Here is an 18,693-nt window from a genome sequence, read left to right on the forward strand (position 1 = left end):
TATCTATATCTTCTCATGGGAAGGAAACATATAGTTGTCTTGTCTACTACAATAAAATCACCAATAAGAATATGAAGAAGGGTCAACAAACTTGGTCTTATCGCATATATCTTCTTCCACAAAGAAACCTTCTACCCTAGAAGCACCTTTTTGCCAAAACCCACATTATGCCTAAAGAATGCGATGAAAAATTGAAACATGATACATTAGTGAAAGGAATTTTGAAGGGGTGAAAACAAAGAACACACCAAAAGAAAAACTCTCTATTCCAATAACTTGAGAACAAGTGAGAAAGAATGATGAGGGACCATTACTCAAGTGGTGGGCCCGCATAGAGACCAGCAGGGATGCGAAAAAACAGTTAACAAAATGACATAACTTTCACTCCTTTTGAATTTGAAGAATATTAGGCTGAACGGGGCGTAAGCGGTAAAGCAAATCGGGGACTGTTTTCGCCGAGCGGTAATGCACCGCCATTCATGCGGTACCCATTTCGGTGAGGCGGTTTGGGTGGTCAGTCACCGAACAAGAGAGAGAGAGATGGTGGGCCCTATGGCTGTAACAACCAATCAATATTTTGTTTTGTTTTTTTTTTTTTAATAAAAAAACAACTCCCCTAAGAGGGGTGCACCCCGTACGTTTTTGGACAAGAGGAGAGTTATAGAGGGGAAATGACATGGCAATATATGATTGGGTTAAAAAAAATTTTCACTCACCTAATTAGGGGTGCACCCCCTTCACCCTAATTGACCTTTCATAATAAAGAAAGTACGAGTTCTCACTAAATGCATGTAATTTATTAGTTGTTACATTAATTGTCTTGATTATCGTTGTTAGTTTCTTTGACAAATTGCTAGAATTTCAATATAAAAAGAGCTCCATGTAATTGTTTATTCATTATAATATTTATTTTTCTTAGTTTATTTTTTGGCTTCTTCATCCCGTGGTACGCAACAAATTGTAATTTCGCCATATGCCCATTGCACCACGATAAAACGAACTCTGATATCCACTTAGACGCACATGAAAAAATTGCAATTCGTCACATATTATGTGTGGTGGAACCGAACATAGAAAACAAGAGAAAATTAGTATACGAGAGAAACTTGATATATTATTGAATAATCAAAACCAATACACGAACATCATTTCTATAGAATTATAGCAATTTGTAATGGAATTGACAACCCATAAGTTAAATGCGACAAGTAAGAATTCAAAACGACAATTAATAAATTGAATGAGTTGGTGACAAATTACGATTTGATTTCTAATGGAAACTTAAGAAAATATTTTAAATCATTTTGAGATTTATTTTCGTTTATTCACTCGTCTACCACATTTCCACTAATAGTGTATGATTTCATTAATTAGGTGATTTGTTCCTCATTAGATCATAAGAAAAGGTTCTTTATCATCATCATTTCATGGATTGATTATGTCATGAATGTAGTGATGATGGTATTTTAAACTTTAATTTAGATATTTATGTTCAATTTCAATTGGTGTTGGTGTGTTCGTTAACTTCGTTTATTTATGTTCTTTTATGGTAGTCAGTGTTTGTTAACCGTTCATTTAAATAATAACAAATAAAGTTAAGCACACATTTAAGAAATGTACACAAACAAGAAAAGTCAATCGTTTGTTCGGTTAAAGTTTACAAACGATCCCAATTGATTTTGTTTCAATTCCTTTACGTTTAAATGCCTACTTTTTTATTTCAAGCGACAAATTATCTATGATTACACCAATATCAAAGAAAACAGAAAACAAAATTTATATATAATAAAATCTAAACTGAATGAACTGTAGTTTAGATTTTATTATATATAAATTTTAAATTAAAATTTTAAATAAAAATTAGAATTAGAATAGATTTTTTTAAATTAAAATTTTAATTTATTTATATATAATAAAATCTAAACTGAATGAACAGTAGTTTAGATTTTATTATATATAAATTTTAAATTTTAGATTTTTATATATAATAAAATCTAAACTGAATGAACAGTAGTTTAGATTTTATTATATATAAATTTTAAATTTTAGATTTTATTATATACAAATTTTAAATTAAAATTTTAAATGAAAATTAGAATTAGAATAGATTTTTATTATATATAAATATTAAATTAAAATTTTAAATGAAAATTAGAATTAGAATAGATTAGAATGGTAACATCATTAAGAGATGAGCAAATGGTATCGGGTATAGGTACCGGTCTCAAATCTACTAAACCGGTGTATTTTCGGTACCGGTTCTGCACAGGTATTCACCGGTTTTTACCTTCAAATACCGGTGCCGTACCAGTACCGGCCGGTACCACACCGTACCATACTAGGTATATTCGGTACCGGTACCCACGTTTAGAGATTTCGGTAAAGGTATTATCGGTACGGTTGGTATTGAGCTCATCAAATCCTATAACAACGTAGCAATGCAAGTAATTGCACCGTTTATATTACTTTTCATACACACAGTAAGTAAACTGTATTTTGTTTGAATTGGGTTTTATATACACAACAACTTATTTTGCTTTCTTTTTTGTCTTTTTCTGTAATGAATGAATTGTAGCATGTAAAATTAACTTGGATATTTAGATTATTGATGAGCAAATCGTATCAAATCCTGTAATCAAACTGGTATCGTAGTGGTACCAAATTTACTATACCAAATCATTCTCGATACCGATTTGGGGGGCGTTTTCAGAATCGTTACTTTCGGTTCGACACCGGTCTAGCACCATACCTGTATTTATTGATTTTTCGCTTCAAATACCATACCGTATTGTACCGAGCATTTTCGGTGCCGGTAACTAATTTCGATGATTTTTCGGATCGGTACTTTCGGTGCCGTTACCAGTACCGAGCTCATCCATATTTTAACGTGATAGCACCGTAATAACTGAGCTCCTCCATATTTTAACGTGATAGCACCGTAATAACTGAATTGAAAACAATCGAATTTCCAACGTGTAGGACGTGTGGATCCTATACTTACCACGTCATTTTATTTATGTTTTGATATTCGGTATCTGCTTGCTGTTGCTGACACGCGTTTTGCAGTCATTGAATCCCCGCCGCAACGCACGGGTGGAAAATAACTAGTTAGTAACTTATTTTGGACATTACTAATTATATTATACATATGAATATATGAATACTAGGTGTTCATCAATATGGGTTAGGATATAATAGAAAGTTTTTTTGGCTAGGAAGGCTAGGAAGTAATATTGAACATCAATTGATATAATCAAGGGCTAAGGGCTAAGATTAAATGAGTGAAATTGAAAAAGAAAAAAAGAAGGCGCGTGGGTTTTTTAGGGGCATTCTAGTCAATCCGGAGCAATATTTTCTCTCTCCTCCAATTCCCCCATTTTTTAAACGTTAATAACTCTTTCATACGACATTATTTTTTTATAAAAATTGCACCAAAAAAACAAGCGTTTTTTTATCTTTAAAACGAGTATACTATTGCTATATTTTAGAAAAAAAAATTCGAAAACCCAGTTGCGTAAAACGCAATGGACAAAAAGGGTAAAAAAATGACTTTTTCTAAAATGCAATGGATAAAAACACAAAGAAATGTCTTATTTCTAAAACGCAATGGCCTAAAAACACAAAAGAAAGAGTTTCTAAAACGCAATGGACTAAAAACACTTCAAAATGTGTTTTTCTAAAACGCAATGGATCAAAAAACACATAAAAATGTCTTATTTCTAAAACGCAATAGGCTAAAAACACAAAAGAAAGTGTTCTTTCTAAAACGCAATGGGCTAAAAACATAAAAAAAAAAATTGTGTTGTACAATTGCGTTTTACAAATTCCTTGTGTTGTACAATTGCGTTTTATGAATAAGAATAAAAATCATAAAAAAGATCTCACCTTTGCCTTTACCAAACACCACCATCAATAACAGCTCCACTGAAGAAATGAATAAAAGGAATCTTATGAAATTCCGTAAAACGCAATGGAGATATATAAAAAAACAATGTATTATGGTAAAACGCAATGGAGATTTATACAAATAAACAATGAATTATGGAAAATATTCAACCTATCGCAGAAATAAAATTTCCATTTTGATTACATTATAATATTTTCATTTTGGTTTAGAGCAGAAAGAATCCTTCTCCATCAAAACGCAATGAAGCCACAACATCCTGAAAATGAACAGCCTAAAAATCAAGATCAAAGTGAATAAAATAAAGCCAGATTTCACATCATCCTCCTCTGTAAAACGCAATGAAGCCATATAATCAACTATCGATAAAACGCAATGAAGCATGATCAGATTGGAGCATTCATCACTTGTTAGTTGAGAACCTGGCCTCGGCTGAGTTCATCAGGCTGGCTATATATACATCACTAGATCCATCTCCTAATCAGATTGCAAATCGGAAAAGGAAAATTCGTGAATTTGAAGTAGAATTTTTTGTTTTTGAGAAGGAAGACGACGACAGCGGTGGTGAAGGTTGCCGGAGCCTGCCTTACAAGTCCAGTTGCAGAGGGTGGTGGTGGAGTGGTGGGGGCGGTGGTGTGGTGGGGTGTGGAGAAGAGGTGGCATGGTGGGGAAGAAAACGTGTTTCAGATCTAATTTAGATTTAGGGTTTTTGACATAAAACAGTAAATAGACCAAAATGCTCTTCTTTGTGTTTTTTATTATTTGTCGCATGTCATCCTATTATGTCATCCTATTATTGCTTCCTAGCATTCTTAGTCAAAATAAACTTCCTATTTAATCTCTCCCTCATCAATATTAGTCGGTAAATTTTAAGCATTTGTTTTTATTTTTTGATAGTATTTTATTTATTCTTCAATTTATTTTTTTACTAATAAATAGGAAATGATAAATTTAAGTATTTACTTTTTATTTTTTAGTAGTACTTAATCTATTATTTAACTTGATATTTTAGTACGCAAGTACTTTTAAAGAAATTAGAATGCAGATTTCACTCATGATAAATAATACTTCACGCATGGAACAGTTTTAATGTCCAAAAGACCGAAATAAAAACTATTATTTGGAGCGGCCCACAAATGAAATTCAATCAAACTAGTTGATTTTTCATCCGCACGTTGCGACGGGGACCTAATATCTGCAAAACGCGTGTCGGTAACGGTAAGCAGATATCAAAACATAAATAAAAATGACGTGGTACCGATAGTCACTTCGTCCTAAAAAAGCGATTTAAATAATCTAATATATAATAATAGGATCCATACGTCCTACACGTTGGAAATTCGGTTGTTTTCAGTTTAGTTATTACGGTGTTAACACGTTAAAATATAGATGAGCTCGGTACCGGTAACGGCACCGAAAGTACCGATCTGGAAAATCATCGAAATTAGGTACCGGCACCGAAAATGCTCGATACCATACAGTATAATATTTGAAGGTAAAAATCAGTAAATACAACTATGGTGCTAGACCGGTGTCAAACCGAAAGTAACGATCCTGAAAACGCCAAAAGGTGGGTACCAAATTGGTACCGAAAATGATTGGTATAGTAAATTTGGTACCAATACGATACCGGTTTGATTACAGGATTTGATATGATTTGCTCATCAATAATCTAAACATCCAAGTTAATTTTACATGCTACAATTCATTCATTATAGAAAAAGACAAAAAAAAAAAAAAAAACAAAATAAGTTGTGTATATAAAACCTCATTCAAACGAAATATAGTTTACTTATAGTGTGTAAGAAAAGTAAACTAAACGGTGCAATACTTGCTACGTTGGTACATGATTTGATGAGCTCGGTACCAACCGGTACCGAAAATACCGTTACCAAAAATACCGTCACCGAAAATCCCCAAAAGTGGGTACCGGTACCGAATATACCTGGTACGGTACGGTTCGGTATCAGTCAGTACTGGTACGGTACCGGTATTTGAGGGTAAAACTGGTGAATAATGGTGCCGAACCGATACCGAAAATGTCAAAAGTCGGTACCATTCGGTACCGAAAATATACCCGGTTTGGTAAATTTGATACCAGTACTGGTACCCGATACCATTTGCTCATCCCCTTGATGATGTTACTATTCATTGGGTTGTGTATGAAAAGTAATATAAACGGTACAATTACTTGCGTTGCTACGTTGCTATAGGATTTGATGAGTTCGGTACCAACCGGTACCGAAAATACCGTTATCCCCAAAAGTGGGTACCGGTACCAAATATACCTGGCACGGTTCGGTACCGGTCGGTACTGGTACGGTACCGGTATTTGAGGGTAAAACCCGGTGCCAAAGCAATACCGAAAATGTCAAAAGGCGGTACCGAAAATATACCCGTTTTGGTACATTTGATACCGATACTGGTACCAAATACCATTTACTCATCCCCTTGATGATGTTATTGTTCATTGTGTTGTAATTTTAATATATAGATAATTAATATATAGATAATTTTAATATATAGATAATAATGTCCTCATTAGCTGATTTAGTGACCCCACCTCCCACCCTCTCCTCATAATCCTCATATATGAATTCTGAATATTAAATAAATAAATAAAAATTTATATTTAGTTACTGTTCATTTCGTTGGATTATTAATATACAGGACAATTCTAGATCCGCATTTATTTTTATTTATTTTATTAACATTTCAAGTTATTTGCCTGCGTGTTGTGACGGTGCGTGACCGTAGGCATTGGATTGGTATTGGTTCATTTCGTTACAGTACCGCTACAATACAACTCTGCGCTGATAAATGAATATCAGTATGAGTACCAATGTTGTTCAGTATAGTACGGTAGCCTTACGGTATCAGTTTATTAGAAAAAACAACAAAAAAATCGGTACCGAAACCGATGTTGTCCGTTCGGTTTCAGCTCGGTTCACTACGATAGCAACACTGTATCCGATAACAAACATGACACTGTAAAAATGAACATATACCAGTATCGATGTTGTTCGCTTTGGTTAGGTATGCTATGATAGCGATATGGTGTTAGTTTATCGTAAGTAAAAACAATAAAATGGTTACAGTTTGGTTGGATACGATAGCGGCATAGTATCCGTTTTCAATAAAAATTATATCACATGGTTGAAAAAAGTAAAAATAAATCGCAAACAAACTGAACCGATATCAACTGAACATTGGCACCGGTATTAATATTCGTTTTTATTGTTCAATCGATGTAATATCAACTGAACATTGGCACCGGTATCAATATTCGTTTTTATTGTTCAATCGATGTAAGATTTTCTCTTTTGTTTACTATAGTGAGCTTCCGGTACCGTAATGATATAAATTAATACCGGCCAAATTTCCTTTGTAAAACGCCATGAAATATCCCTTTTAGTTCACTATGAATCGAGCTTAAATATGAATAAAAACAATATATTCTACATTTCTAGTCACCACAAAAATTGTTCCATCGTATGATATTTTCACACTTGATCACGACCCAAATCCATATCCATTATCCAAACCTAAATCCCATTTCATATCTCTCTGTGAATCGGGCTCAATTTCATCCGTGTGATGAACAAAAACAGTCACCAAATAGAATACTAATACTAGCTTCTTCTTCTTCTTCATCATCATCATCTTATTCCACACAAATTCAACCACATGGAATCAGCTTTCGGTTTCCGCCTGATTCCAACTACCCCCTCTTCGTTTCTTCCCCACCAGCTACCTCTCAACCTCAAATTACCGGTTAATCTTCTTAAAGTTTCAATCTTTTATCTCTTCTTATTGTCTTACACTTGTATGCTAACGATTCTTGTGTTTTACAGAGCTTACAACGTTCAAGATTTGATGAACAAGAACGTAATCGGAAGAACGTGATCAAAAGTTGTTGTGGGTCCGATGAAATTGGGCCTCTTGATGGGTTTCAGCTCACACCCACCAAGATTTTTATGGAAGAGGTAATTTTTTTTTAATTTTTTAGTAGGCAACCCTGTTGGAAAGTTTGAACCTTTTTTATTATCTTTTTGATTTAGGGGTTATTTTGGGAATTAGTGTTTTAGGGTTTGATTTTGATTTTGGGGTTTGTGTGGATTGTGTTTTTAGGCAATTGGAGCTGAATATGGAGAGGGTTTTGAGACATTTAGACCAGATGGGCCCTTAAAAGTTGATGTGGTAAGCATATAATTGTATATTTTAATGAAAGTTTGATCATCGGCTAATCCGATGTAAACGTTCGGTTTCTTCTATCTCTTTGTTGTGTGATTTTGGTTCATGAAAGTGTGGGTGTTTTGTATGCAGGATTTTTTAAATGATAGGTTACAAGAGGGGTTTCTAAAACGAATTCGATATGCTATGAAGCCCGATGAAGCTTATGGACTTATTTTCTCATGGGACAATGTGGTGGTAAGTTAATTGTATACTGTATAATGCATACCGAGTTAACTATATCTTTTTTCGTCAATGCAAATCGTTTATGGTTTGTTGAGTTAATTTATAAAGCTTTAGCATTTAGCACTGTTTTGTCTTGTTTCTAAGATTAGTTTGTCAATTGTGATCAGGCGGGTACTCAAGCTTTGAAGTTAAGTGCTTGGAAAGAACTTGCAGAAGAAGAAGGTTCGTGATTATGTTTTATATGTAGATTGGTATAATATCTAACATGATAATTGCATTTGAAAGTGTCAAAAAAAAAAAAAAAAAGGATCTGATAATCGATATTATTAACATAGAAATTTCTTTTACTAGTTTGTTAGTAAGCAAGTATATAAATATAAATATTGTGTATCGATAAACGAGAAAAAAATGCTTACTTGATAAATACCTCACCAAATTAACACATTTTCTTTCCCACTTTAGGCTTGATTGCGTTTGTTTGAGTCCTCTTTTTCTCATTTTTTTTTTCTTTCAATTTATGTAGGAAAGGAGATCCCTGATGACGATGATGTACAAAGGCTTTTGCTTCATGGTGCTCCTGATCATGTTTTGCAAAAGGTTTAATAACCGTTGAAATCCAAACTTTCATAGTTTCATTTCCATATTAATCACATTTATATCTGTGTGAATTTTAATGTCATTTGATCATTTCTCAAATTTGTTTGCAACATGTCCCCTAATACCTTCTAAAACTCGTAGGTGTTACTGTGGGAGAATGAAGCATCTGAATTGGAAAGACTAAAGTCGAAGCTTTCACAGTTATATAGCAACAATCTTCTCAAGGTTATATATATACTTTTTCTAGATTACTTCAATCATTCGGTTTTGAATATCCACAAGTGAATTGCTCAAAATCATGTTTTTTGTTCTCATTTATCAGCTTGCAGAACCAATGGACGGCTTAAAAGAATGGTTGGACGCAGTATCTACGGCCCGGATTCCTTGTGCTGTTGTTTCAAGTCTTGATAGAAGAATTATGGTTGAAATATTGGAAAATCTGGGACTTATGAAGTATTTTCAGGTATGTGTTTGCTTCGGTTTGCAACATGATTTGCAATTTTAGCTCTTTAGGGGGTGTTTGGATGTATGTTTCGAAAGGAATAATCTGATGTTAAAACAATCAATTAATATAATTAGTTGTAATAAAACAGGTAGAGTAAAATGCCATTTTTTGTCCCTGAGGTTTGGCTACTTTCGTCCAAAGGTTTGTTTTTCCGTATTTGAATCTAAAAGGTTTGAAATCTTGCCATTTTCATCCAACTCGTTAACTCCATCCATTTTTCTTCATTAAATGAGGGGCATTTCTGTCTTTTTAGACATTTTTATTAAAAATAAAAAACTCTAAGAAATAAAGATCCACCTCTGTTGACTTTCTCTCTACCCAAACCATTTAATCATCACAAAAAAATGTCTAAAAAGACGAAAATACCCCTGACTTGACTTTAAAAAATGGATGGAGTTAACAAGTTGGATGAAAATGGCAAGATTTCAGATGCGGAAAACAAACATTTGGACGAAAATGGCATTTTACCCAAACAGGTAGCAAGAGCTAATGTTTGGATGTGATTCTACTATATATTGTCTTGCGAGGCGTTGGTAATTTAAATGACCAAAATACCCTTGTTTATGCACTTGTAGGCAATAGTAACCGAGGAAGATGGCATGGATTCTATGGCCCATAGATTACTTTCTGCAGCAGTAAAGGTAAGTTTTCTTCTCCATACCCTTTTGTAACTATTAGTACAAATATCAAACATAAATAATCTGCATACCGTAACTATCTGATAATCAACAGTCAACCTATTTACCGAAACACCTTAAAAGTCTCCTAGGTTGTTAACAAATGTTGGAATTTCTTTACAGCTTGATCGAAAGCCGTCCAAATGTGTGGTGTTTGAAGATGATCCTCGTGGTATAACCGCAGCCCACAACTGCACTATGATGGCGATTGCACTTATCGGTGCACATCCAGCGTAAGAACTTAATGAACATTAAACTTATTACACTAATCTATAATTTTAATAATTAAGATTAATGTCTGAAATCAAATTCTGCAGGTATGATCTAGTGCAGGCTGATCTTGCTGTCGGTGGTTTCAATGAATTGTCGGTTATCAATCTGCGAAGACTTTTCGCACACCGGGGTTCGACTTTCATGGAGCTACAAAAGCAAGTTGTAGAGAAAACACCTCCAAGAAGGAGACTTACAATTGACACCATCTTTTGATTCTACTTAGATTCTTGTAAATCTTTGTAAAGTTTTATAAAGTTAAAATCTTTTTACCATTTTTTATGGTTGATGTCAGTTCTTGTATATATTACAACTTGCATGGATGTAACTACAAAGCAGTGATTCTTAAAACCATAGCAATACAACCACTAGGGGTGACTTGTAGCGACTCTATACTCGGCAATTTTATACTCCAATCCTATAGTATTTTTTTACATTGATAAACCCCATTAAGGGTTACAAAAAACACATTTACATGCTTGTTGCAAACATATTTTTAGATCCTAAGATCATGTTACATGGCTATGTTCAGGAAAAAGAGGGATTATTGTGCGACTTTGCAAGTTGCGTTTGTCGTCGTCCTAAGTGAAATCCTGTTAGTATCCATAAAAAGCAGACCTGTTGTAGATTCAATAAAAAAATCACAGATAAGTAAAAATTCAGTTTCTTATTTGTTAAAATGTTAGCAAAGACTTTGAAGTACATACAGGTAACGCATAGAGAGAAATGGTGGTCATTTTCCCATTCAGACTGCTGTATAAGAACCTGTACATTCCAGCAGCAATAGCATCCCCAAGCCTTTGCACAAGTACATCTATACATACCTGTTGGATACGTTGTCAATTGTGAAACACGTGTTATGTAAAAAGTGTGTCTGTGTGTGTGTGTGTGTAGGGCTGCAAAAGAACCGAACATTCAACAAACACTTCGTGAACCGTTCGGCGGGAAGTTCGTTTGTGTTCGTTCGTTTAATAAATGAACGAACAAGAACAAGAAATTCCGTTCGTTTAGTTAAACGAACAAACATGAACAGAGGCGGTGGTTGTTCATTTATGCTGGTAAATTGTTCAATTTATGTTCATTTATGTTCAATAGTTCATTAGGGTTTTTCATTTTTATATTTTATTTATGTACTTCAAAATTACCACTAATAACATATTTAATAATATTAGTGTATCGTATATTTGATAAAATATTTAATATATATTCGTTTCTGTTCATGAACGCTTGTTTATGTTCATGAAAGCTTGTTTGTGTTCATTACCTAACGTTAACGAACAAACACAAACGAGCAGGAACACGTTCATGGCCTTAATGAACGAACACAAACATAAAACTCGTTCGTTAAGTGTTCATAAACAGTCCGTGAACACATTATATCCTTAATGAACGAACACGAAAAATGTTGTGTGTGTGTGGGCGCACGAGCGTGTTTCTCTTCTTTTCTCTTTATCTTTTTTGAAGTGGTACCTTTGCTTTGTATTTTTCATCCTGTGAGACAACAGTGAAAAGCAGTTCTCTTCCGGGCCTGGTTAGAACATACAATACCACCTGTAAATCACATAAAATTACATTTTTATTTAATGGAAGTAAAACTGTAAAAGTATCCGATAGCAGTTCAAACCTTCCGGAAGGTCTCCCAGACGGCAACGGCCCAATAAGTTGGCCATATTGCAACGGCTATCAAATTCAAAAAAGAAAACAACGGTGTTGAACAAAGAGCTATAGTAACCCCAGCAACAGTAAGAATACGCCCCTATATTTCATTAACAAAAGTTACTGTTAATGACTTAAAATTACATTTCAATAACAAATTTCAAAAGATATTTAGCTTACCGTCAAAGTAAGCTGACCAGCAAGGATAAAAACAGCAACAAAACTATTGATCTGTGCAAATGATTGTCGTCTTTCACTGGGGCTTGCCACAGTTGAGGCAATTATCGTAACTTTCTGCATGGAAAAGGAGAAGAATACAATCAATTTCATTTCAACGTCGAGTCGCCGACGATGATAATAGGCAAAATTATACCTGAAAATAGAAGAATGAATTGGTGACTGCACTTAGCCACAAAAACAATGAGACGTATAACAAATAAGTTGATGAGCATATAAGCCTTATTCCTTCAAGTAAAGCCCAAAACCGAGGCTTTGGTGTAGCAGTAGGTGAACTAGAAGTCCTTAGTAAGGATTCTTTTTGAATGGATTTCTCATCCTTCTGATTAATTTCAGTTCTATGAACCAAGAAAATAACGAGAAATTAAAAGCAGAACACTAGTAATTTAATTTGCTTTATTATTTTGTTGTTTGGAGACACTTACGTGAGGGGAGATGATACTACAGAACTGTGAGACATATCCTTGTTTATCGTTTGTGAAGCCCGAGCAGCAAGTTCCATCAATAGTGAAGCAATTAAAAGCAGATCTGGAAGTACAACAGGAAAAATATATTGCATACAGAAAACACCATATCTAAGTAACACATAATGCACGCACACATACATGGTCCCAACCAAGACATTGTTGTTGCAAACAAGGAACCAAAAAGCTGGCCAAATGTACCGCCAGCACCAATTAATCCAAACAATCTTGAACCTGACTGAATACAAGACACCATTAAACTATGTAGAGAAAAGATGGTGTATTAAAATCGGGAAACAAGTCAAAACAGGCAAACTTTTTGTATGAGTCAGGTTCGGTCGGATGAAACACTTTTTGTCCAAAATATATAAACCATAAACTGAATCGGTGTATTTATATGTAAACGGGTCAAAATAGACACCTCCAAAATGCATGCATACTTGTTGAGTGGCAACACATACCTCATTATCCATGGCATCAATGACTCGTGCCCAGGTTGAAGATATAGTTATTAGATTCAACAGAGCAACCTGTAAAAATGCGAGAAGTTTACTACTTAAAATTTTACAGATTTTTATAGCTGAGAACAAGAGATATTAGTTTGATACCCATAAGAAGAAGCCGATTCTCACTGAAATGTAAAACCATCCATGTTCCTCAGCTTTTACTTCCTCTTTTATGGTGGATGATGTGGAGACGAAACCCTACATGTGGTGCATGTTGAGTTAAAAGGTGAGAAATGGTATTATGAAACTGTTTTATTATATGTTGTGGTTGGTTCTGTTTTCACCTTTGAGTTTGCAGGAGACGAAAACATCCATAAAATGAAAAACAGAACAAGACTTGCACTAAAAAACCTGTGTATCAACACCAAAGCCTGGAATTCAACAAATATATACATTACAGGGTGATGTATCAAGGAGTCAAAATCCGCACCGTGTGTATTGCGAAAAAAGCTAGACATTAGCTATTGAAATGAGAAAGTGTCATTTACTTAGCATACTTGATTTAATTTTTTGTCAATGAATTCAACAATATTAATAATAACTAAATGCAACTAACAGGAGATGTATTTACGATAAGAAACCGTGTGAACCCTTAATATACGACAAGCAATGAATAACAAACAAACAAACAAACAATATAATTATCTGATTATAGTAAACCTTACAAAGCAATTAGTCGAAACGAAACTCTTTAAATCGACAAGATCAATATTAAACATTAACAAGAAGCAGCACCTGATTTTACACAATTACCAAACCCTAACCATTCAAACTGAAACATGTTGCATGCTTGCGAATACTCTACTAGCCATATGAAATTAGGAAAAAATAACCACATTAACATCCAAAAATCAAAGAAATTAGGAAATGTATGTACCCTAGCTTTAGAAATATTAGGCGAGGAGAATATAAGCGTTGTAAGAGGAGCCGCAATCAACGTCAACACCAACGATCCGGCAAAAAGGCCAGGGAGATTATGTACACCTAACGAAATCGCACCTTCGTCACGTAACGGCAAAACGACGAAATATGCGCTCAATACCTGCATCAAATGGATCGGTGAATTAGGGTTTATTATATGATGACGGAAATAGAGGAGACTTACGAAGAAGAAAGTTGAAGTTGAGTAGAAAACGTTCAAGGTTTCATGAGGATGAATTGTAACCAAGGTTGATATAATCGATTGTAATCGCTGTCTACTCATTATTATTATCATATTGTTTGTTTACGCGAAGAACAAGAAACAACAACAAATCGATCAATGGAGAAAATTTCAATTTTACGTTCAAATAACCGCTTTTCTATTTATTCAAATTGTTTAGATGATTATTATTATTTTTTTAGTTTGTTACATCATGTTTCATCTGAATATATATAGAGATTTTTACATATTTCCCCTGCTAAATTTTCTTAAAAAAACAATTACACGTTTAGTATCTCCTAAATTTCCTTAAAAAACAATTACACGTTTAGTATCAGTCTACGGTTGATTGATTGTGTGTGGATTGTCTGTTTAGATAAAAATCTTCGTCCTCACAAGATAACATCAAGCATAGACACGCGTATACTCGAAAGCGATTTAATTTGATTGTCAGATTACTCCCTCTCAAACGCTTTTTGTTTACTGGTTCAACCTTTATAAAAGCTAAATTTGGATATTGAGTTATCGACTAAAAAGTTACGACAGAAAAAAGCACGAGCAATGCAATGTTCAACATGTATCGATTGAGATACAATTGTTTAAGCAATTGTTAACACTCCTTTAAATTAAACAAACCGACCTTAAGCTTGGTTAGGCTCGGATCAGCTCATTTACAAACCCGCTTAGAACAATAGTAACAAGATATATATGTAAAAACAAGGACGGAAGCCTTTAAATGCAAATGAAGATTAGGATACATCATACAATTGAGCCATGAATCAAAGGGAGTGAAACCATATACTCGAATAATGGCTAAATTTCATAAACCACATCAACCACAAAACCTAACCAACCATCTATGCACTTATTTGAGCCTCTCTTTTCGTAGCCTTTCCATTTCTTTCACCATTTGCCAATGCTCATGTGACAGGCACGTCTCGCCAAAGCTCACCCCCATTAGCCGCCCCATAGTAAGCCATCTACAAATCACAAACACATCAATCACTTACACATCTACTATTACACGGTTACACCTACCAATTTAAAGAGACTAAAAACAAACCTGTTAAAATCTTCGGTTCCCAAGCTTCGATCAGCCTGTCTCGCTGCAACCATATCGTCTTCTACCACCTGTCATTGCTAACACTTTAGATATGTCTCAAATGAATCATTAGAATCACGTCATCTACACAAACGTACCTTTTGCATATCTTCTCCAATAGTATGCGGCAATGATCTAGCAGTGGCCAAATACCATCTCCACGCATTTAACGTTTGTTCATCCACAACTGTAGTAGGACCCACAGATGATGGGTGGAAAGGGATGACAATATCCGCCGGTAAAATGTTTGATTTTCCTTCGGAAAGAATTAGGATTTGAACATCTGTATCCATTTGCATTTTATAATATTTGAAATCATATTCCAACTGAAAATAAAACAATAATTATTCAGTCACATCATATTGAACAAAAACAAGGTTTATAATAAAAATAATATAAATACATACCTTTTGGAACTCCATTAAATCCTTAAGCAGCCGTGTGTTTTCAATCCCGTTGCTATTTAAAGTCCCTGATTGTAACTGTGTTTCGTCTATTGTAAAATGTGAACCCTCTGCACACTGAAGAGCCCCCGGCACAAGTCTACAAAATTATTAATAAAAGACAAAATGTTAAATTATAATAGTAGAAAACTAGTAAATTAAGAATAACAGTATACATTTTTATGTTACCTGTTTGTTTGGTAATCTTTGACTGGAGCAAGTGAAGCAGTATTAAGAAACTCCACTGTGAGGGGAATACATTGACTGAAAGGTAAAAGGTTTTTTACTGCATCATTAATACGGTTACCAAACACCGATATACTTGATTTGTCAAAACAGGTAAGATTAAGTGATAGTTTCCCCACCGCAATTGAGTCTACTCTTATGTGAACCTGTACCAACAATTCTCGTTATTTTAACATATAAAGTGTATGTGTGTTTGTGTGTATATATAATTAATTATAATTCCTTACCTTTGATAATAGGTGTAATAATATAAAATTAGCTGCTAAATCATCGTCACCAAGAACTACGGTAAGATGGCGCAAAAGGGACTCGCGTATTTCTTTCATCAGATGAGGTTTCGGCTGTAATATCACAAAACTTGAATTAATATTAATTATTAAACATGAATGAATAAAAAAAATCATATAACTAAATGCATCTACCTCTATTGTTGGTGATCTCAAAATCATATCGATAGGTGAGAGCTTTCGGTGTACAAGACAATGAAGACGCGGCACCTGAAAACATATTTGTGATGCATTAGACCAGAAAGTACAAAAGATATAAATTGAACATTTTTTTTTAAATGCAGAGATGGGTGTTGACCTTGCTAGGAGGTAGGTTGACTAATTCCTCTTGGTCAAAACAATTTTCCAGTTCATGTTCACCATTTTTTACATCGGTGTCAAATGTAAGAACACCGATAAACTCAAGAACGTCGTTTAGCTTCAAGTCAGACTCTGGTGTGTCATATATCTATAAAATATAAACATTTATTTAGACACCTGGTTTATATAATATGTGAAACTTTTGACACTAATTTTTTATTTTTTTTAAATAAAATTACCTTCACTAGACAAGGAAAATTATTTCTATCAAAATCAGGCACCATTATCATACCACAATCTGTCATGTTCTCCTGCGGGAGAGATTCGACATCTCGCTGTTGGGAAAAAATATTTGCAACAAGTTAAATAACAATAGATTTAAGCAATTTTTAGAATAAATGTAGTACAAAAGGAACTTCATTTTGGATTAAAAAAATCATAAACAGAATACAATTAAAACAATACATGAAAACAAGACTGTTAGCTCACCATCTTTTTTGCACTAGGAGAATCCGGTATCGCATTATTCGAGTCCTGTCATTTAAAAAAAAATATATAAATATTGATAAATTTTTTAACTTAAATTCCAAGTGCCAACTTACTTGCATTTCCACCTCATCAGAAACAGAGCAATTGTCCCTCTGTCGCTTCTCTCGGCTTGCTGATGTGGCGTATGTATTTACCACACCATCCGAAGTAGCATCCGCCCATGAATTCAGACCAGGCACCTATAAAAAGAGGAAGAAAATACAAAATAATTCATAACTTTATAATTGAATTCATAAACATTGGATAAGCAAATGCATACATATATTTGATTTTAATAGAACTCACAGGAACACAGTAGAGTAATCGACGCTCCCAGATGCGCGTATGGGATGAGGTACCCATGGGATATTGAGACACATCTGTAAACTTGTTGGTATTCCATGTATCATTACTCTGCATAAAATGAACACAAAATTAATAATTAATTTTTTTAAATAATAATAAATAACTAAAAATTAAAAGAAAAACATATTCAAGGCAAAACACATACCTTGTAAGCACCAACATAGAATTCATTACCAAGCATGTCTTGTATCATTCCACGAAACCGAACCAAAGAGTTCGGTTGAACCCATTTAACCGTTGATGGAGTTAGCATAGGAACCTAGAAATGAAAGTTTTTTTTAATCAAAACAAGATGGACAAAGACTCCCCCAAATAACCTAGGTTAAATATTTTCATAAATCAACTCAATTTAATCAAATAATTAAAAAAAAAACTTTATAAACCCTAAAAGGCTAAAACATAAAACTAGCGTGCCTAGTAAAACAAGTTATAAAACCCTAACAATACAAATATACATGAAGGAAGAATAACGAACAGCAAGAAAATTATAAACCCTAAATAGGGTGTACCTGATTGAGGCCATCGTTGTCGAAAAGAAACTCACGGAAGAGATCGGCGACGCCCCAATCATTGCGGTCAAAAGAAGCCGGATCTGAACCAGAGGATACAGCCTTCTCGAAACTGAATCGGACGGCCCCAAGAGGGTTCGCCAAGCAATCGTACGGACGCCCCACCATTTCCAGATATGCCTCTCTGTTTCTCACAGAAACGCACTCGAGAGATCAACTCCAGGAGTTACTACACTTAGTGGCTTCCCGCGCTAACACTTAAGGAGGCTCGTTTCCCGCCAATGTCTTGGGTGACGTGGATTCCCGCGAATTTCAGATACTAACGCTCTTTTTTTTATATGAGTTTCTCAAATATTGTTTTTTTAGTTTTTTTTTTTTTTTTTTTTTTTTACAAACGCCATGTAAGCGGGTTCTAAATTAACTACGTAGGGATGAGTAGAAAACCGAAATAAACGAACTGAAACTGAAATAACCGAAAAATTTGGACCGGAAAAACCGAACCGAAGCAAAAACCGACGGTTCGGTTTTCTATTTTT

The 18,693-nt window shown here is 34.3% G+C and overlaps 3 protein-coding genes across 6 annotated transcripts; 1 reads left to right on the forward strand and 2 right to left on the reverse strand.

Moving 5' to 3' along the window:
• Nucleotides 1-7,347: 7,347 nt before the first annotated feature.
• Nucleotides 7,348-10,763, forward strand: LOC110872746 (5-amino-6-(5-phospho-D-ribitylamino)uracil phosphatase, chloroplastic). Its single transcript, XM_022121613.2, has 11 exons — nt 7,348-7,678; nt 7,759-7,890; nt 8,036-8,104; nt 8,231-8,335; nt 8,491-8,545; nt 8,847-8,920; nt 9,062-9,145; nt 9,243-9,383; nt 10,001-10,066; nt 10,226-10,335; nt 10,420-10,763. The coding sequence occupies exons 1-11, from the start codon at nt 7,592-7,594 to the stop codon at nt 10,586-10,588; spliced, it is 1,092 nt and encodes a 363-aa protein (XP_021977305.1). The 5' UTR covers nt 7,348-7,591; the 3' UTR covers nt 10,589-10,763.
• LOC110872744 lies at nt 10,752-14,506 on the reverse strand. 4 transcript variants are annotated; one of them, XM_022121609.2, is made up of 13 exons: nt 14,341-14,501; nt 14,113-14,277; nt 13,520-13,606; nt 13,338-13,433; nt 13,191-13,259; nt 12,871-12,967; nt 12,691-12,793; nt 12,402-12,603; nt 12,209-12,322; nt 11,997-12,128; nt 11,843-11,923; nt 11,080-11,196; nt 10,752-10,990 (listed from the first exon to the last, which is right to left on the reverse strand). In XM_022121609.2, the coding sequence occupies exons 1-13, from the start codon at nt 14,449-14,451 to the stop codon at nt 10,901-10,903; spliced, it is 1,464 nt and encodes a 487-aa protein (XP_021977301.1). In that variant the 5' UTR covers nt 14,452-14,501; the 3' UTR covers nt 10,752-10,900. The 4 variants fall into 4 exon arrangements, with proteins under 4 accessions (XP_021977301.1, XP_021977304.1, XP_021977303.1 ...); XM_022121612.2 differs by having other exon boundaries at nt 13,520-13,586; nt 14,341-14,499; XM_022121611.2 differs by having other exon boundaries at nt 14,337-14,499.
• A 577-nt stretch (nt 14,507-15,083) lies between these two features.
• Nucleotides 15,084-18,465, reverse strand: LOC110872747 (mini-chromosome maintenance complex-binding protein). The gene is made up of 14 exons (XM_022121614.2): nt 18,158-18,465; nt 17,794-17,907; nt 17,589-17,696; nt 17,357-17,482; nt 17,244-17,288; nt 16,994-17,089; nt 16,753-16,902; nt 16,590-16,664; nt 16,395-16,508; nt 16,111-16,313; nt 15,886-16,021; nt 15,577-15,804; nt 15,440-15,507; nt 15,084-15,356 (listed from the first exon to the last, which is right to left on the reverse strand). The coding sequence occupies exons 1-14, from the start codon at nt 18,323-18,325 to the stop codon at nt 15,242-15,244; spliced, it is 1,746 nt and encodes a 581-aa protein (XP_021977306.1). The 5' UTR covers nt 18,326-18,465; the 3' UTR covers nt 15,084-15,241.
• Nucleotides 18,466-18,693: the final 228 nt, after the last annotated feature.

The sequence above is a fragment of the Helianthus annuus genome, chromosome 8, assembly GCF_002127325.2.
Source record: "Helianthus annuus cultivar XRQ/B chromosome 8, HanXRQr2.0-SUNRISE, whole genome shotgun sequence".
In the NCBI taxonomy this organism is placed as follows: Eukaryota; Viridiplantae; Streptophyta; class Magnoliopsida; order Asterales; family Asteraceae; genus Helianthus; species Helianthus annuus.

What these genes read in the sequence shown, in the direction of transcription:
- LOC110872746 (XM_022121613.2), top strand. Translation starts at nt 7,592, where the DNA reads ATGGAATCAGCTTTCGGTTTCCGCCTGATTCCAACTACCCCCTCTTCG. An exon ending in CTGATCATGTTTTGCAAAAG is followed by an intron (nt 8,921 to 9,061) that starts GTTTAATAACCG and finishes TAAAACTCGTAG; the next exon opens with GTGTTACTGTGGGAGAATGA. An exon ending in CTTATCGGTGCACATCCAGC is followed by an intron (nt 10,336 to 10,419) that starts GTAAGAACTTAA and finishes CAAATTCTGCAG; the next exon opens with GTATGATCTAGTGCAGGCTG.
- LOC110872744 (XM_022121609.2), bottom strand. Translation starts at nt 14,451, where the DNA reads ATGATAATAATAATGAGTAGACAGCGATTACAATCGATTATATCAACC. An exon ending in GTAGTATCATCTCCCCTCAC is followed by an intron (nt 12,604 to 12,690) that starts GTAAGTGTCTCC and finishes CTTGGTTCATAG; the next exon opens with AACTGAAATTAATCAGAAGG. An exon ending in ATGAAAAATACAAAGCAAAG is followed by an intron (nt 11,197 to 11,842) that starts GTACCACTTCAA and finishes CGTATCCAACAG; the next exon opens with GTATGTATAGATGTACTTGT.
- LOC110872747 (XM_022121614.2), bottom strand. Translation starts at nt 18,325, where the DNA reads ATGGTGGGGCGTCCGTACGATTGCTTGGCGAACCCTCTTGGGGCCGTC. An exon ending in CTCCTAGTGCAAAAAAGATG is followed by an intron (nt 17,090 to 17,243) that starts GTGAGCTAACAG and finishes TTTTCCCAACAG; the next exon opens with CGAGATGTCGAATCTCTCCC. An exon ending in TATTACACCTATTATCAAAG is followed by an intron (nt 16,314 to 16,394) that starts GTAAGGAATTAT and finishes TTGTTGGTACAG; the next exon opens with GTTCACATAAGAGTAGACTC.